The 19,883-nt window shown below is 42.3% G+C and overlaps 2 protein-coding genes across 3 annotated transcripts in view; one reads left to right on the forward strand and one right to left on the reverse strand.

Moving 5' to 3' along the window:
• The window catches only part of PROSER1 (proline and serine rich 1), a 41,474-nt gene extending 33,333 nt beyond the window's left edge, over positions 1 to 8,141 (reverse strand). For both annotated transcript variants that reach the window (XM_075851748.1, XM_075851747.1), the window contains exons 1-2: positions 7,948 to 8,141; positions 5,120 to 5,244 (exon numbers count right to left, since the gene is read on the reverse strand). The gene's annotated coding sequence lies outside the window, so the exon portion shown is untranslated. The remainder of the gene's footprint in view (positions 1 to 5,119; positions 5,245 to 7,947) is intronic.
• A 238-nt stretch (positions 8,142 to 8,379) lies between these two features.
• Positions 8,380 to 19,404, forward strand: NHLRC3 (NHL repeat containing 3). The gene is made up of 6 exons (XM_075850041.1): positions 8,380 to 8,575; positions 10,091 to 10,287; positions 14,269 to 14,421; positions 16,621 to 16,774; positions 18,465 to 18,665; positions 19,232 to 19,404. The coding sequence occupies exons 2-6, from the start codon at positions 10,201 to 10,203 to the stop codon at positions 19,387 to 19,389; spliced, it is 753 nt and encodes a 250-aa protein (XP_075706156.1). The 5' UTR covers positions 8,380 to 8,575; positions 10,091 to 10,200; the 3' UTR covers positions 19,390 to 19,404.
• Positions 19,405 to 19,883: the final 479 nt, after the last annotated feature.

Here is a 19,883-nt window from a genome sequence, read left to right on the forward strand (position 1 = left end):
GTCCGAGTCTGCCTTGTACGGGAGCCGATGAGGACCCGCCTGCGGCGTGTCCTCATAGGCTTGCTGTCAGTGAATAACTGACAGCGCTAATACACTGCACTACGTATGAAGTGCAGTGTATTAGAGTAGCGATCGGGGCATCAGGCCCTCATGTCCCCTAGTGGGACAAGTAAAAAAAGTTAAAAAAAGTTAATAAAAATGTGGTAAAACAATAAAAACACACACATTTCAAATAAAAATAAAGCTAAACTGACTTTTTTCCCATAGTAAGTCTTTTATTATGGGAAAAACCGTAAAAATAAAAAAAACTATACATAATTGGTATCGCCGCATCCGTAACGACCCAAACTACAAAACAATTATGTAATTTATCCCGCACGGTGAACGCGGTAAAAAAAAAACATGAAAAACAACGCCAGAATCTTTGTTTTTAGGTCACATCTCCTTCCAAAAAATGCTATAAAAAGTGATCAAAAAGTCACATTTACTCCAAAATAGTACTAATAAAAAATGACAATCCGTCCCGCAAAAAATAATCCCTGACACCGCTTTGTCCACGCAAAAATAATAAAGTTATGGGTCTTAGAATGTCGACACAGAAAACAAATGATTTTATAAAAAAAGTGATTTTATTGTGCAAAAGCTGCAATACATAAAAAAAACTATACAAATTTGGTATCGCCGTAATCGTATCGACCCGCAGAATAAAGCTAACATGTAATTTAGGGCGCACCGTGGATGCCGATAAAAAAAAACAATAAAAAACTATTCCAGAATTGCTTGTTTTTGGTAATTTCCTTTACCAAAAAATGAAATAAAAAGTGATCAAAAAGTCGTATGTCTTCTAAAATGGTACCAATAAAATCTACAGCCCGTCTCGCAAAAAACAAGCCCGCACACCGCTCAATCAAGTGAAAAATAAAAAAGTTATGGCACTAGTAATGCGGTGATGAAAAACATCTCAATGCGCAGGCCGGAGGGGAACATTCCTGCAGTTTCAGGGCCCTAGTATTGAGGAACTGGGAAGGGACATGGCACATCCGCTGGAAGCGAGGGCGCCCGTATTATACCAGCGCAAAACTTTCCCAGTAATATTTCCCAAACTACGAAGGAGAAAAAGTCCCCAAAATGTGCAGAGCGTTACAGAAGGGGATAAGAAAGAAAACCGTTTATCAGTGTGACACCGGCCTGTGCATAACGGATCGCTTCACAGCGTAACACACACCTATGGATAATTGTATTATTCACCCCATTATTATACCCTCTTATTATGCCCCGATGTTCTCCGCACAGATTACATATACCCCTGATATACTCCGCACAGATTACATATATCCTGATGTTCTCCGCACAGATTACATATGCCCCCACATTATAAACGGAAATACCAGCAAAACCCCAAACAGAACTATTACCAAGCAAAATCCATGCTCAAAATGGCGGTCTTTCCCTTCTTAGCCCTACAGTGTGCCCAAACAGCAATTTATGGCCACAAGTAAGGCATTACCATACCTGGGAGAACCCGCTTAACAATTTATGGGGTAAGATTCTCTAGGGGCACAACATATTGTGCGGTGAATGGGCAGATCAGTGGAGAAATTGCAATTTTCACTTTGCACAATCCACGGCGTATTCATTTCTGAAAAACACCTGTGGAGTCTAAATTCTCACTACACCCCTTGATAAATGCCTTTAGGGGTGTAGTTTCTAAAACGGGGTCACTTTTGTTTGGTACATCAGTGGTTTTGCAAATGCAACATGCTGTCCGCAAACCATTCCAGCAAAATCTACGCTCCAAAAGATAAATACCGCTCCTTTTCTTCTGAATGCTCCCATATACGTAAACAGCTGATTATAACCACATGTGGGGCGTTACTGTACTCGGGAGAAATTACTTTACAAATGTTGGGGTGCTTTTTCTTCTCTATTCCTTGCAAAAATGAAAAATGTTGATCTAAAACTACATCTTGTTGGAAAAAAAAATTATTTTTCATTTTCATGGCTTAATTCTAATTAATTCAGCAAAAAACCTTTGGGATCAAAATTTTCACTATACCCCTAGATGATTCCTCAGGGGGTGCAGTTTCCCAAATGGAGTCACTTTTGGGGTGTTTCCACTGTACTAGTACTACAGGGGCTCAGCAAATGTGACATGGCGCCCAGACACTATCCAAAATCCAAATGGTGCTAGTTCCATTCTGAGCCCTACCGTGTGTCCACACAGATGTTTGTGACCACATGTGGGGTATTGTTTTACTCGGGAGAAGATGCCTTATAAATGTTACAGTGCTTTTTCTCCTTGTGGAAATGAAAAAAAAATACCTAAACCTACATTTTCTTTGAAAAAATGTAGATTTTCATTTTTACGGCCTACTTACAATAAGTTCTGTAAAAAAACTGGCTGGTCAAAATGCTTGCTACACCCCTAGATAATTTCCTCATGGGGTGTAGTTTCCAAAATGGGGTCACTTGTTGGGGGTTTCCACTGTTTTGTCCCCTCAGGAGCTTTGCAAATGCGACATGGCCCCCGCAAACCATTCCTGCTAAATTTGAGTTCCAAAAGCCAAATAGCGCTCTTTCCCTTCTCAGCCCTGCCGTGTGTCCAAACAGCCGTTTATTACCACATGTGGGGTATTGTTTTACTCGGGAGAAATTTCTTTACAAATGTTATGGTGCTTTTTCTCCTTTAGTCCTTAGAACTTTGTAAATTTCACCTCTACTTTGCCTTAATTCCTGCGCAATGTCTAAAGGGTTAAGAAACTTTCTAAATGCTTCTTTGAATACTTTGAGGGGTGCAGTTTTTAAAATGGGGTGACTTATTGGGGGTTTATAATATCTAAGGACCTCAAAGCCACTTCACAACTGAACTGGCACCTGTAAAAATAGCATTTTGAAATTTTCTTGAAAATGTGAGAAATTGCTGCTAAAGTTCTAAGCCTTGTAACGTCCTAGAAAAATAAAATGATGATCAAAATACGATGCCAATATAAAGCAGACATATGGGGGATGTTAGTTAGCAACATTTTTGTGTGGTATAACTGCCTGTCTTACAAGCAGATACATTTAAATTGAGAAAAATGCTAATTTTTGCAATTTTTCGCTAAATTTTGGTGTTTTTCACAATTAAATACTGAATGTATCGGGCAAATTTTGCCAGTAACATAAAGTCCAATGTGTCACGAGAAAACAAATCTCAGAATCGCTTGGATAGGTAAAAGTATTCCGGAGTTATTACCACATAAAGTGAAACATGTCAGATTTGAAAAATGAGGCTCTGTCAGGAAGGTCAAAAGTGGCCAAAGAGGGAAGGGGTTAAAAAAACTTAAATGTTTGAAAGAAACAAAAATAATTTTTTTGCATCGCCATATTGTGACCCCCATAACTTTTTTATATTTATGTGTATAGAGCTGTGTAAGGCGTCTTTTTGTACAGGGAAAGATGTCGTTTTTACTAATACCACATTGGGGAATTTCTGGCATTTCGATCACTTTTTATTCAATTTCTTTGGGGGGGGGGTTGAAGTGGCAACAAAAAAATGTGATTCTGCCATTTTGATCTTTTTTTCCCGCTACGACGTTCACCGTATTGGATAGTAAAAAATAGTGTAGTGCCGTGTTAGCCAGAAACAATATGTAATGTTAAATACCTCTGTGTCAAAAAAGACAAAGCATAGTCGGTATGATACCTTTATTGGCTAACCATAAAAGTTCTATATATCCGGCTTTCCGAGCACAATGGCCCCTTCGTTAGGCAAGTTAACAAGTATTGGATAAATATTTTTATAGTTCGGGCATTTTCGGACGCGGGGATACCTAATGTGTTTATTCATTTTTATATGTGATCTAAGGAAAAGGGGGCGATTTGAATTTTTTTTATTACTATTTTTTAGCCCCCCTAGGGGGGCTTGAACCTGCGACCATTAGTATTGCAGTCTATGGCAAAATCAGTACATTGCTATTTAGACCTGCCACAGGCAGATCTCAATAGCAATCTTCTTATAATAGGCCTGGGAGCACAGCAAAAAGCCGGTGGCTATGGTGCCCGCTCAGCTTCTGAGCAGGCGCCATTTTTAAAAACCCTTTCCCGACGTAAATCGACAGTGGAGCGAAGGGAGAGGGTTAAAGGGTTGTCTCAGAATGAACAATTATCACCTATTCACAGGATAGGTGATAATTGTTGGATCACTGAGGGTCCCAGATCCTCCTCCCTGCCCCCCCTGCTTGAATGGAGCAGCAGTCCAGCATGCGCCCACCTCTCCATTCAGTGTCTGAGAATGAGCGCTGTACTAGGCTGTTTCCGTCAATCCCTTAGACTTTGAATGGAGCGGCAGTGCGCATGCTCGACCACTGCCACATTTAATGTCCTGCGGTCAAACAGTGAGGAGGACCAGGGGGTTCGGGAACCCCGTTCTCGTAATCGATGGGGGTCTCAGTGATTAGACAATTATCACCTATCTTATGTATAGTTGAGAATTGTCAATTCTGGGAATCGCATATGCCATAAATGTAACAACCGGCGGTTGCCAGACGCCATATCCAGACGGAGAATAAATGGAGAGGTGGCTGTGCGGAATTGGCAGAAACAGCCCAGCAAGTAGGAAGGAAGGGGGAGCAGAACACACTGAGGACAGGGTTGTGTGATGTGAGCATGCACGTCCACATTAGGCTAGGTTCACAGCTGCGTTCATATTTACGTTTTTCTGTTCTTTCATAGAAACAGAACAACAATAATAACGGCAACGCCAGAACCGCCACATGACGAACACCAATAGCATCCGATGGACCCTGTTGACTTTAATGGGGTCCAACGGTTTACCGTCATTGCGTCGGTCATTTTACTGGAAAAAATAGCACTGCATTCTAACAGAGCCTCCAATGCAGATGTGAACAAAACCTTACAACTGCACAACTGGCGGACGTAGCCTAGGACAACGAATTCAAACTATTGACAGGGAATGTTTATTTATAGCAATATTTTTATTTTTTAAAGATGATGTCGAAAGCATTGCGAGAATTCAGCTTCTACTTTTTGGACAGATAGAGGTGGGCGCTCTCACCCATAAACTCTTGTCTCTTATGGGCGACTAACGCAGTGATGGACAGGGACATTATAATGTTACCTGTTTCCATGTGTGTCAAATTCATCGGTCAGAAGCTGGGCGACAAGTCTAGGTCCGATTGATAAAACTTTACATCAAAGGCCAGCTCAGGTCTTAATGGCAGACTTCATGCTTGATACCAGATCCTATTTAAAAAGAAATCAAAAATGTTGACATTCATACAGTGAATATTTGCCTTATATATTTTGTCTCAGTTATGATGAAATGTAAGCACATATTAGTCATCTCTCACCACATACAATTTTATTGGGTTGCACTAAAGAGAATAAAGGTGATAGAAATGAATATCTTCTATAGAAAATTGGAAGCTCCGCCCCCGCCAATCTTCAGAATGTGCTGGGATTTCCTGCTGAGAGTAAGACAGAGGCGACCTGACAATTTCGTATGGTGATAAAAATATCTCCCAAGCACAAGAAATTTTTACATGTTCTGAGGGGATGTGTTTTTTTATGTTTTTTTAATGTTTTTATGTTTAAGCAGTCACTTAAATATAATGACTTAGTTAAGGGCAATATATTCTAAGTTTAGATCTCCTGTGTCAGTGTGCTAAATGGCACAAAATAAAAGTTCACCGGATTAATTTTAAAGTAGAAGCAGTAAAGAGTCTGCTGTATTCATGAGGAGAGTGCCGCCCCTCGTCCTCCTCACTCTTGAGCGCTATGTCCGGCATCCCCATAGAAAGTGAATGGAATGGTGGCCGAGAATGCACAGTACCGTTCCATTCACATAGGGCACTCGGAGATCCATGTTCTTGGGATCGGTGGGGGTCCCAGCGGTCAGACCCCCACTGATCAGACATTTGTCAGCTATGCTGTGGATAGGTGATAAAAAAAAAGGATTATGAGAAAAACCCTTTTAATAACCTCTGGACATTTATTTGACACAAAGGACTTAAAGAGGCTCTGTCACCAGATTATCAAATCCCTATCTCCTATTGCATGTGATCGGCGCTGCAATGTAGAGAACAGGAACGTTTTTTTCTGGTTTTTTTTAAATGTTCATTTTTGGCCGAGTTATAACCAGGGGTTATAAAACAATCCTTCATTGCCTGAAGCTTTCTCTGCAGACCGGCCCTGCTTACAACGCTTACTGACAGCAGAAATCAGAAACAATCTGCACATACTGGTAAAACACTGGCCCACAGCGGCCTGACAACAAGATCCGGACAACAGGATTGATTCGTGGAAAATCCAAGACAAATCATCATAAAGTTGCAGAAAAAAGTAAGTGAACCCTTTGGCATGACCTGGATTTCTGCATTCCCGGATGTATAAACAAACACAATCTAACTAAACCAATAAACACACAAACAATTGTACAGTTCATGTCTATTATAGATTGTGTTGGTCTATAATTGTGACTTAGATATAATCAGACCACATGTTATCAGTAACCAATGCAGAAATCCAGGTCATTTCAAAGGGTTCACTTACTTTTTCTTGCAATTCTACATAGTATCTGTAGAGTAATTGTCAAAAGAAATACACCAATTTCTGCAGAACCTAAGCTCTTGTAATGCAAAATAGCGATCTGATGGGCCACGTTTAGACGTGCCGGAATTTTTCCGCTGCAAATGTTGGTGCAGATTTGGGGCAATTACGCAATGAATCTGCACCAACATTTGCATATTTGACAGGTAATACAGACGTTGCAGATATCACAGCGGACTTGCCACAGATTTCAGTTTTTGCATTTCAAAGGCTGAAATCCGCAGTGAAATTTCGCTTCCCCGCAATGGAACGAGCACGCTGCGGAGGGAAAAATCTGCACCGCAGCCTAATTTCCACACAGTTATTTTCTGCAACGTCTGAACTAAGTTACCTAAAAATGTATAGAAAGAAATTAAAAAAACGGCCGCTGCAGAATTCCACTGCGGACTGTCCTCAGCAGAATTCAACAGCAATTCCGCCACGTCTGAATGTTTTAAAAAAGTTTAATATTATCATCGTCGCCAGCACATCTCCCTGTGTAAACATGGAGACGCGCTGCCGACATGATGATAATGGATGGGGACGAGCGATTGGAGTAACGACCGCTCGTCCCCATCCATAGCTCCGTGTGACAGGAGCAAACGAGCGCCGATCAATGATGTCTCGTTGATCGGCGCTCTCTGCACCGGGCGCTTATCGGCAGGTGTAGAAGGGCCAGAACACTCATTCATACTAAACAGCTCCGGGGCCTTTATTAGGCTTAGGGCTGTCAGTATTTAATCGTCAGCCTTGGCGATCCCGACCCCAGGACTGAGACTAGTGAGCGGTCTGCCAGGGTGGGATTACTAGATGGCACACATCAGTTGTGGCATATGGCCCAGCTACTGAACTATGCCAAGTGCACCTCCTGTAGATCACAACCACTTTTCTGCAAAGAGAAATTTCCCCACTTTGGTCCGACAATTACTAAAAAAAAAAAAAAGTGTCAAAGAGCGTGATTAATATAGCGTTTAGTTTTAACGCCATTCTTTTCTTTGCAAAGTAACCCTCCTTTCTGTTTTGATTACTCAAGCAATTGGATACATTTCACCTACACTGATACATTGTAGCAAAGCTTCAGGACGGGAGACTAGGATTGCCTAGACTGGATACTATTGTATCCTCTTCCCAGTACTGAGTCTGTACAAGTTTTCAGCGTCTGGATGTAAACAAACATGTTTCCATTCACTGACAGCAAAAACAATTATTTGAAAATGGTGCGAAATGAAAGCAAAATTTTTTAGAAAGCTGCAAAATTGCTCATTATACCATAATGAATCTGTATTTACATAAAACAGGAAAATCCCTTTAATAAGCCTCACAAAGAAGACTGTACGTGCAGGGACTAATGCCACTTACCGCCAGTTTACAGAATGGAGGTCGGACATCTGGGGGTTAATGCAGAGAGGTCTATAGCCCGACATGGGCCGCGTCGTCGGCGCGGTGAGCGATCAGTGTTTATTATATTATTATAGCGGGTTTTACCGCGATCGTACAATGGGTCACAAGCTGCAGGATACAGCACACAGCTTCCGGGGCACACACACAACTAAGGGGACACAGCAGGGGGGGGTTTGTGAGGCACGAATACCAAGTCTCCAACAGAAACAATGCCAGAGGTTTGTGACGTTATCTATAAAATAAGTGTAGATCAGTAACGCCGATACAAGCAACGAATACAGAACTAATACACGCGGCAGGAACATTAGTAGAAGCCATATTGTTATCGTATGTACCAAAACCCCTCAAGACACCCCCATACAGGCATCACTGCCGTCGCCGTGTGATGACGTGTGCGGGGAGCTGCAATCAGCTGACAAGGGGGAGGTGGCGCTTATTAACCCAATCAACCCTGCACAGATGTGTAAGGTACAGCTACACTGAATGCAACCGATCCAGATCCTGATCATGCCTATATAGTATGCATTATACAGTCCATGTTATGGAGCCGGCAATGTTGTGATGGAAGACACGCAGCCAGAATCTGGTAAGACCATTAGTTGTGGAACTACAGGTACCAGGAAGCCTCTGACTGATGAGGTCCGCAGGAAATGTACAGTAGTGGAGGATTAGGGGTGTGAAACTCTGCATGTTTCTATGAGTGACAGAAAATATGATGACAAGGACATCCGTGTCCATATTTATATAATATTATGTGTGTCTTTCTGATATAAAAATCAATAATGTGGGAATACTTTAACCCCTTAATGACCAGGCCTGAAAAGTCTATGATGACAGCTGCATTTTTTTAGTTTTTGCCTCTGTCCTTCAGCAGCCATAACCTCCATGACCTGCCTGCTGCACCAATTTTCGTCCATGGGCATTGAGCGCCACCGGCAAAAAGTGCAGCCAAAAACACACTTTCTGCCTCCTGTTGATTTCAATGGGAGGTCAGAGGTGAAACTGCGGCAAGAAAGAACATGCCGTTTTGTTTTTTTCTGCGAGTGGCTAAAAGCCGATCGGGAAAAAAAAGCCTCTGCCTTCCAAAATCAATGGGAGGCGGTTTTGGAAGTTTTTTGTGTCAGTGCCAAAAAACTGTATGAACTAGGCCTTATAATGTATTGGCATACTCCTGTATGCTAATACATTATAGTGTGTCACTGATACATTCCACTGCAGCACATAGTGTGCCCTAACAGCAGGTATACTGAACAGACAGCTGTGGGGTCCTTTCAAGGACCCCATGGCAGACTGTAGAGAGTTCTCTAATCTCCAATCGCATCACCAGATTTCTGTTGGCTCAATCAAAGAGGGGAGTCCCCTTTGATCATGCTGCAATCAGGGACTGCAGCGATCAAAGTGTTAGGCCCCATGCACACGACCGTAAAATCCCCCGTAATAACAGACCCATTAATTTCTACGGCCAACGGACCCCTTCCCGTATGTCTGCGGAGAGTGTCCGTGCCGTAGAAACCTGGCGGAAAAAATAGAACATGTCCTATTTTAATTTTACGGACCGTACTCCTGTACTTTATAATGGGAGCATGGCTCGTAAAAACGTCCGGCTGCCCGCGGCCGGCCATGCCCATAATTAGGGGTCGTAATTACGGGCACAGTCGTGTGCATAAAGCCTTAGACAGTTGGGATCGGAGGTTCCTCTGATCCTACCTTTATTAACTGGGCTGCTCCAAGTACAGAAGCTGTGAGTAACGTTTCCTGCGTAGAGAATGAGCGCTCATAAGCCTTTTCTACAGCGGCACCAAAAGACAGTGGGCAGATTAACCCCTTCCCGTCATCTGCCGTATATATATGGCGCACGCCGGGCGGGGGAGCATGGAGCGGGCTCATGGGCGAGTGGGTTTTTTGGTGGCGGAAACAAAACAAAAAAAGTTGCCAAATTTTGCGATGTTTCTATGCCAGGAAACTGTCATAAAGAGTTTCATAAATTCCCCTTCCAATGTGTTTTTGGGGGATGAGAGTTTCTCGGAATATTAGAGGGTTTGCTTTTTGTGCTGACGGGAATGTTGGAATGTGTAAATGTTTTTTGTCTGTTTCTTTGTAGAATAAATACGTCTGGCATTATTTATGGGAGGTGCGGTTGATGTGATTAATTGGGCACGGTGGTGAGGAAGTGTCAGCGCTATGTCACTATAGTCACAAGACGGCAGCACCATGAAGTTAAAGCCCAGTATCTGTATATCTGCTGTGCTGGTGAGCCTGGCCCTGTATGCCTTACTATGCTACAATGGTAAAAATAAGGTAAGTTACTCCCATTCTCCTCATTGTACATACGGCTTATTGGGGTTTATTACTAAAGAGGCTCTGTCACCAGATTTTGCAACCCCTATCTGCTATTGCAGCAGATCGGCGCTGCAATGTAGATTACAGTAACGTTTTTATTTTTTAAAAACGAGCATTTTTGGCCAAGTTATGACCATTTTTGTAGTTATGCAAATGAGGCTTGCAAAAGTCCAAGTGGGTGTGTTTAAAAGTAAAAGTCCAAGTGGGCGTGTATTATGTGTGTACATCGGGGCGTTTTTAATACTTTTACTAGCTGGGCGTTCTGACAAGAAGTATCATCCACTTCTCTTCAGAACTCCCAGCTTCTGGCAGATCACGCTGTGACGTCACTCACAGGTCCTGCATCGTGTCAGACGAGCGAGGACACATCGGCACCAGAGGCTACAGTTGATTCTGCATCAGCGTTTGCAGGTAAGTCGATGTAGCTACTTACCTGCAAACGCTGATGCTGCTGCAGAATCAACTGTAGCCTCTGGTGCTGATGTGTCCTCGCTCGTCTGACACGATGCAGGACCTGTGAGTGACGTCACAGCGTGATCTGGCAGAAGCTGGGCGTTCTGAAGAGAAGTGGATGATACTTCTCATCAGAGCGCCCAGCTAGTAAAAGTAGTAAACACGCCCCGATGTACACACATAATACACGCCCACTTGGACTTTTACTTTTAAACACGCCCACTTGGACTTTTGCAAGCCTCATTTGCATAAATACAAAAATCGTCATAACTTGGCCAAAAATGCTCGTTTTTAAAAAATAAAAACGTTACTGTAATCTACATTGCAGCGCCGATCTGCTGCAATAGCAGATAGGGGTTGCAAAATCTGGTGACAGAGCCTCTTAAGGAGAAGACGCTGTCCTACAGGCATCACTCGGCAGAGGGCACAACTAATATTCACCCTCTCTGAATTCTGTCAATCAGAGAATGGGGGTCCTCCAGCATTTGTGACAAGGGACCCCCTCTTTCAAAAGCCCCCAATTTTTGCAATTGGCACATTAGAAAGTTATACCCATCTCAATTGCTGCTTATGGGACAGCTTTTATTTAATTTGTAGGATACCCGGAATGGCGCTAAGTCCATGACAAAGCTAATTCTAATGTCATTCACGTAAATATATCAGTGGCCATGGGAGCAGAGTTTTTCCCACAATACAATTAGCCTCCCCCAACCTGGAATGGCTGATAACAGGGAACAATAGACCACAATTAACTGCATAACGAATAGAGATAAAATATTCTTGGGGGCAGTGTCATTTAAGATCGGGTATCTCATCTGTGTAACCAAGAACCTAATGTTCCAGCAGCTTATTTTTCATAAGGCCTTATTCACGCGAACGGGTGTCAAATTGGCCCTAAAAACAGCTGATTTGCATTCGTTTTCACAGATACCTTATAGATTTGAGTCTATTAGGGGATCCGTGAAAACGGACAAAAACAGTCGTGTGAATAACCCCATAACATTGATTTTTATGCAGCCGTGTGATGATCGTTAATAAAATGTCCATCACACGGCCGTTTTTTTTTGTGTTTTTTTTCATATTCAAAATTTCTATTGGTTTTAATACAAACACAATTGGAAAAGATCACACGGCCGTTTTTACAGTTCGTGTGAATAAGGCCTTACTTGATACAAATAATATTTTTGCGGTTTCATTTTGGGTCATTTATATATCCGTGTTTTCATTGAGCAATAACTTTAGATTGCGTCAGGCAGAGCCGTTGTATTGTGCTTATCCAGGAATACTGCAATGCCAGCACTTTGGGCAATCCTTTTTCTTAGAAGGGTCCTCCAATGTATGAATCTGTACAGGAAAATGGACATCGGAACATGTGCATAGCCCTAGTGAATAACATTGCCAACGAATTATGGAGGAAAAGAAAAAAAAACCGCCAAGTACCATCATGTGCACAAGGCCTTAGGACGTGGCGGGTATTTGCATACTTTTCCCAGGGACTATTGCCTGCAGTCTCTGTACCCTCCAGCTGGTTCTCCCAATGTATAGTTTGTTCACTTCGAGCTCGTGCACACATCTGTGACCTTTTATACGGCCGCAAAACACGGATCCATAAAATACAGCTGGCTTCCGTGTTTGGTCTGTTTTTTTTAAACAGACCATTGAATAGAACGGGCGAGACTGATCCACAAAAACGGACAGGAATAGGACCTGTTGTACAATTTGCAGAACGGACACGTGGATCCACAAAAAAAGGAATGGGTCAGTGCGCTATCTGTTAAAAAAAAAAAAACGGATAGCACACTGAAGGATTTTGCTGAAGTGTGCAGGAGCCCTAAGAGGCATAATACCTAAAATTCACTATAATATCAATCTATCCACACTAGTACCTAGCAATTTGTCCCTGCTCTTTCTGATATTCTGTGTTTAGTCTTTCTTATTGGAGCAATGATATGGAGTACTATATTGTATAGCCGGTAGCATTGTGACATTTCTACCGTAAGGCCTCATTCATACACAGATAATTTTTTCTGGCAATTTAAACTGCATCAAAGAAGGCTTCTAAAAACACTAGCATGATTAAAATGTAACCTACGGTTTTTATGGCCTTTTTCATTGTCCGTTTGTAAATGATTTTTTTTTCTGGCATTTTCGAAGTCCTATAGATAAGCCTATGAGGAAAAACACCTGAAAAACGCCATACCCGGAGCAAGCTGTGTTTGGAAAAGAAAAACACGACTGACCACAAAATTGCCTCAAAACACAGTTGTGTTTAGTGCATTTTATATTTTACTATAGACTTTACTGTAACATCTGGTCGCACTGAAAAAGTATAAAAAAAAAAAAACCCCATTCAAAACGCTGTGTGTGAGTCCAGCCTAAGGATAGGCCATTCATTTTATATAACATTTTTACAACCGAGATAATTGCTATACTACCTGCACTAGAAACATAAGTGACTCGTGGTTATTTTACTGTGACTATACGTGCAGATTGTATAGTTAATATACCTAGTGCCCTTGCGTTTAATGTAGCTCCGGCAGTGTCTCCGACTACTCAAGCAGGCTGTGCTGGCACGAACTGCGGCAGCTACATTGAAAGCGAGGGCACTAGGTATATTAACTATACTTTGTATTAAAATAAATTGAGGTAGTTTGTCAAAAGTGGGCATGGACTACGACCTGTGGTGAGGCCCAGGCATCACCATGTTCTGGCTGGCCCAGTAGGGAAAGATTGAGTAGCCGGGAAATAAAGGGTTACTCCCAACTTCTAAAAAGATGGCACATTGCTAAGTTATTCCATCACTTCATGATTAGTGAAGGTCCGGCCTCTGGGACCTCCACCGATCCATGAAGGGGCCACAGGAGTAAACCTAGAAGGAGATGCAGCACTAAATAAGGCTGCGGCCGCTACATTTTAATGATCGGTGTGGGTGTCAGAGGTTGGAGATCCCCATCGATCATAAGTGATGGCATATCCTAGTGAGATGGGCGTAACCGTTTAAGTGGGCTACAACATTCAGTTGCAAAGTTATTCCAGCAATACTTACGCCTCCAAAAACGTTTTTAGCTACAGAGCCACGTTTGTGTCCCTCAGTAGTTGAGAAATGCGTAGTTAGTCCGAAAGGTTATTCTAGACGGTGAAGATACCGGATAGGCCAGTAAGAACAAATTCCTTACGAATGTTGCCCTGTGCCATGTAGACCCTTTCCCCCAATTCTACAAGCAGCAGTTCTAAACGATTAGGTCTGCAATGTACAAAATTTTTTTTTTTTGTTAAAAGGTAACCACCTAAAACAGGCTTGATTGAATTATGAAAGAACTCCGAACAGCAGGGCAAGCAATATTTACTAGGTATTATTGTATGGTAAAGCTACTTAGAGGAATTCGTACATACATAGCCATCACCATGTCTTGCCGCATAGAATACTGTATTTCTGCATGTTCAAGGTGTTGAATGTAAAACTATTGATGTCTTTTTCTATTACAGGTCCCAGCGAAATCATTTTTTGACTTTATAAGAATAGCGCCACAACAACTCTACAAGCTGGATGCCGACTGGCCGAGAAACCCTGAAAGCATTAGAGGTGTGCCCTTTGATGTCGCTGTGGATCATCTGAACTCCTTGGTTTATGTAGCTCAGGTATCTCTCATGTTCATTTTTTTACGGTATTGTTATTGAATCTCTGTTTTATGTTCTCTAGTACAGTGTGGTTTGTTTAATTAAGAGAAAAGTGCACTTGAAGAATAACAGAATCAAAAAATTCCCTAAGGCACTGCTCATAGATTTTCCTGTTATTCAGTTTGGTAATTTTCACAGGAAAAAAAAGTGTAGAGGAAAGTTTCTGTTCAGGTCTGCGTTGATTTCAGTAGGATATTTCTGTCCGCCTCCTTTTTTGTCAGATTTCCATAACTTTTTTTCTGTAAAGTCAGATACGCTACCCTACCAAGCAGCAACAGAAAAAAGGAAGCCTAACGGGCACCATTTAAAGGAGACCTGTCATGTCCCCAATAAATAAAACTGTCCATTATTGTTATGATCAATTGGGACCAATTGAATAATGATGTAAACTGGCCTTTAGGCACCATTCACACTGAAGTCATAGGTTTGTTCCATCAGGTTCTCTGTTGCCCTTATAGAATAGCCTAGTTAGCTGTACTGCTCTATCCATCAAAAAAGAGAGAACATGACAGGCTTATTACATGTCAGTAGAATCTGTTAGGATCCATTGCAAAATGCCAGTGTGAACAGAGCCTAATTGTTGTATTTTATTACATAGTAATTGTATCATACCTTTAACCAGGGTATTCGGGTTGGTTAGAGACCCTGGCCCACTTTCAATTCATAATTTTATTAAATGCAACAGTAGTGCACGAATAGGTCATTATTGTCTGACGTTTTGCTGACAGACCCAAAAGTAACTGCAGGCCTAGACCCTAAAAATGTATTCAGACCCCAAAATACATTCAAACTCCACCCAAGACTCCAAATTAAATTCAGACCCCACACTAGACTCTTAAAGAAATTCATATCCCAGACCCTGAAAATAATAAAGACCCCCAAAATGAATTCAGATCACAGACCAGACCCCTCAATTTACTTACCACTCCTCACTCCCGGGCCCTCTTTACCTCCTGGCGCCACCACGCTAGGTGCTGTTGCTAAGCAGCATTAGCACATTGTGTGCGGCGCTGGATGGATTTGGAAACTAGTGCGGCGATGGTCAGAGGTGGAGAGGAGTGATAAGTAATGGCGACCGTTATCTATTGGTTTTGATTTGCATCAACTCTAATAGATAATGGCCAGCGCCAGGCTCCCTTGGTAATAGTACCAATATGACTGCTACGGTGGAGTCTTAGTGAGTGGGTATAATTGTGTCGGAGGGCAGCTGTTGGCCCATTGAGCATCGGCCCATTTAGCATAGATGGCCAGTCTGACCCTGCTATATACATTACACACACATACACTACACCAGGGGTCTCAAACTCGGCCGGGTAAGTGGGCCGCATATAGAAAAAATGGGACGTTGACAGGCCGCATTACTTTCAAATTTGATACGATACAAAATTATTGTTAATCAATTAGTTATTTGAACTACTATAACACTATAATACTATAATAATAATACTACATTACTATAATAATAATACTACATTACTATAATAATAGCGCTAAGTTTAAAATTTGAGATATTTCTCCACGTGCTTATTTCAACAATCCAGCTTTCCAGTGTAAGTGTCGCTAAATGCAGTCTGGCTGCTCAGTTGGCACACATGTCAAGATTGGGCAGCCCCTTGTTAGGTAGTGCCGCAGTGCCCTCTGTGGATGCTGCCGCAGTGCCCTCTGTGGATGCTGCCGCAGTGCCCTCTGGATGCTGCCGCAGTGCCCTCTGTGGATGCTGCCGCAGTGCCCTCTGTGGATGCTGCCGCAGTGCCCTCTGTGGATGCTGCCGCAGTGCCCTCTGTGGATGCTGCCGCATTGCCCTCTGTAGATAAGGCCACAGTGCCCTCTGTAGATAAGGCCACAGTGCCCTCTGTAGATAAGGCCACAGTGCCCTCTGTAGATAAGGCCACAGTGCCCTCTGTAGATAAGGCCACAGTGCCCTCTGTAGATAAGGCCACAGTGCCCTCTGTAGATAAGGCCACAGTGCCCTCTGTAGATAAGGCCACAGTGCAGACATAAGGCACTTTCCCATTTTCCCTCCCTAAATCCGGCCTTCCCCTAAACTTTTGATTCTAATTTGCAAAGTCCTGAAGTAGGATCACAAGGTCATATTCTGTTATATAATGAAGAATCCCAAGACTGGACTTCATGTTTAATATTGCATTTGTGTTCCTCTAGAGAGGGGATAATGTGTCCAAGGTGCTGGTGTTTACAGAGGAGGGATACTTCAAAACAGCCTGGAAAACAAACACACTTGAGATGCCTCATGGTATATTTGCAGTGATTGATGACGAAAACTTAAAGTCCATTTGGATAACCGACGTGGGGCAAGGTAAGTGCACTTAGCATATGTAAGAATGTTACATTCACTGTAATGCAAGCAATTAGTGTTCTGTGTTCTATAAATTATTCTAGTGTGTGTGTTCATTAGCAGATTTAAAAATATAATCCTACATTTCCTCTCTAGTGGCCACTGTAAAGGAAATGATCAGCTTTCCAAGGCGCTCAAATTTCTCCTATTTTAAGGCCCCATGCACACGACTGTATTTTTTCCCTCCCGTAAATACGGATCCTTTGTCACCCGTATTTACGGACCCGTTTTGTCTGCTTCTCTTTACACGTAGAGAGAGATATTGCACTAATCGGCAGCCCCTTCTCTATCCAGCACTGATAGAGAGAAGAGGCTACTGATCAGTGCTGGGTAGAGAGAAGGGGCAGCCCTTTCTTGGGCGATAGAAAGAAAAACAAGTTCATACGTATCCAGCCATTGTCTTGGTGACGCGTCCCTCTTTTGACATCCAGTCCGACCTCCCTGGATGATGCAGCGGTCACATGGGATGAAATATCATCCCAGGAGGCTGGACTGGAGGAAGAAGCAGCGAGTTCTGGGTAAGTATTAACTTTTTTTTTTTTTGTTGCAGGTTTTTGAAGGAAACATTAGAAATCTATATTGTGAGCGCCGCACATGGTACTCGCTGTCCAGCGGTAGTCACTGCCCAGAGTGCTGAAAGAGTTACTGCCGATCAGTGCAACCCCGTCTCTCTGTCCAGCACTGATCATTTAACTCTTTCAGCACCCTGGACAGTGACTACCGATGGACAGTGAGTACCATGCGTAGCAACGCTCCTGTAATTACAGGTGCACACACAGTGTGATTGTGCAGTGAAAGAAGCTGGGCTGGAACAATGAGAAGTGTATGACGCTAATTGGTCACTGATTGGTCAGCCTCATACACTCCTCTGTACAACGCCCAGTTGGTCATTAAGAAACTAATTAGCATAAATCTAAAATTGCTCAAAAATGATCGTTTTCAAATAAAAACCACTTCTGTTACCTACATTACAGCGCCGATCACATTATGTAGGAGACGGGGCACTTATAATCTGGTGACAGAGCCTCTTTAAACTAAGTTAATGACATTAAATCGCATGGTTGACGACTATTTTATCTGAACATTGTTGAGGAAGGTGGGGTGGAGATGAGCGGCAATACAAAGGATCGGACCATACAAATAAAACCAGTTGGATCCTTGTTTCCCCTAATTAATGTAAATACTGTGGAGTAAGGGGGCATATTTTGTGTAAAATATTGTAATGTCATCTAAAAGTTTGCAATCAATGACCAGTGAAAACATGCTTGCTCGCTTGTCGTTGGTCAAATCTTTTATGAGGGCCTAAAAATTCTTGTTTGTCGGTGGGATATATCCACGTGTACACCGTTATCTGCTAGTTGTAAGAAAACGAGACAGGAGGTGTGGAAACGTTGGTCGAGGCTCAAAGGGGGAAAGACAAGTGATTTTACAAGCGATCGAAATGACAAAAATACATACGATTATTGTTACATATCTTTAAAATATTTACATCTCGCTGTATCGTATTTCGGCGTTCATTTTAACAATCTTCTCTTTACGTGTCAGACCTTTAGCAGGCCATGATCCTGTGAGTGCAGAAGGCAGGACTGAATTTACATTACTTTGTGGTAACTTTATTGTGAAATGACTTTCCCGTCATGACCTTCTACAGGACCATATGGACACACAGTGAAACAGTACTCGCCATCTGGAGCGCTACTGAAGATCCTGGGGACACCAGGCATAGCCGGCTCTCGTTTGAGTCCACTTCAGTTCGATCAGCCTGCCGACATTTTTATTAAAGGGGAAGATGAAATATATATTGTGGATGGAGATGGAGGGCTGAACAACAGACTTCTCAAGCTCACGGATGGTACGTCTTTAATTTCTCCTTTAATGGGGCAGTCGGCCGTTTGCCGCGGGTCCGGCTGTGTCTGACAAGTTTTAGTCACACAGTATTATGGAAAAAAAATCCCTGATGCTGCTATATTTATTTTTGTTAGCAACTGGAGATACCGGAAAGGCTTATTACCAGAATTTGGTCTCCTCTTACTCTATAGTTGACTTTGAGGAATACAGTATATTTTGCCTTTCTGTCCATAATTTGCAGTCCGTGGTATAGCGGGCTCAGGGGCCCTGGAGCATTGTGATGGAATAGCATGAAAAGTACACAATAATACAGTAATGGTACACAGGGTTATCTCACTATACAGATACAGTTTACTATTCTATATAGATCCTTTATGGTTTAAAGTCACATGATGGCTGCGGATACATTCTGCATCAGGGGGGCCAAAAGATTTCAAGATGCTCCTCTTGCTACATTTCAAGCATCCTCTGACCTTTTTGATGGGATCAAGTGATTGTAAAAGAAGCTGCTTACTGGTATTAGAAAAGATCAGCACAATAAATATTCGTCCTTTTCATGTAATGTTTTAGATTTCAGCTTGCAATGGACGTTGGGAGGTAACGGAACAAAACCTGGTCAGTTTTACATACCTCACAGCGTGGCAGTGGATGATGTGGGCCGTGTAAGTGCTTTAAATAAACCATTTTCCGCAAATATTCATTGCCTCTGTTTTATGTTTCACATATAAATATAATACGATCAGTGTATACTACTTCTGCTATGTGTTTTTTCATTTCATTTTTTTTTTTTTTTTATAATTTGTATTTCTTTCATTTAAACGCCTGCTATGAGTCCAGTGTGGTGTCCTATTTAAAGACTGACAGCCTCCCCTGTATGAGTGTCCATACAGTTGTAAGAAAAACTAAGTAAGGGCTTGTCCATACACAACGGAATTGCTGCAGAAAATTTCTGCAGCAAATCCGTTGAAAAACGCAGAATTCCGCTTCGGCAAAAACGCACAATTTTCTGCGTTTTTTACGGCAGAAAATGGTGCGTGTTTTGCTGCGTTTTTCACAATGGAAGGCCTTATTCACACGAGCGTGTTAAACGTCCGTGGGACGGCCGTTGAAACAGCGGCCGTCCCACGGACCTATAATTCACACAGCTGTTGTTTCAACGGACCGTGTGAAGGGTCCGTGGGAAAATAGGACATGTCCTATCTATTCACGCATCCCTCCATAG

This window comes from Rhinoderma darwinii, chromosome 2 (genome assembly GCF_050947455.1).
Source record: "Rhinoderma darwinii isolate aRhiDar2 chromosome 2, aRhiDar2.hap1, whole genome shotgun sequence".
NCBI classification, from domain to species: domain Eukaryota; kingdom Metazoa; phylum Chordata; class Amphibia; order Anura; family Rhinodermatidae; genus Rhinoderma; species Rhinoderma darwinii.

Coding starts and splice junctions, on each gene's coding strand:
- NHLRC3 (XM_075850041.1), top strand. CDS start 10,201: ATGAAGTTAAAGCCCAGTATCTGTATATCTGCTGTGCTGGTGAGCCTG. Junction 10,288..14,268: donor GCTACAATGGTAAAAATAAG/GTAAGTTACTCC, acceptor TTTCTATTACAG/GTCCCAGCGAAATCATTTTT. Junction 18,666..19,231: donor ACTTCTCAAGCTCACGGATG/GTACGTCTTTAA, acceptor GTAATGTTTTAG/ATTTCAGCTTGCAATGGACG.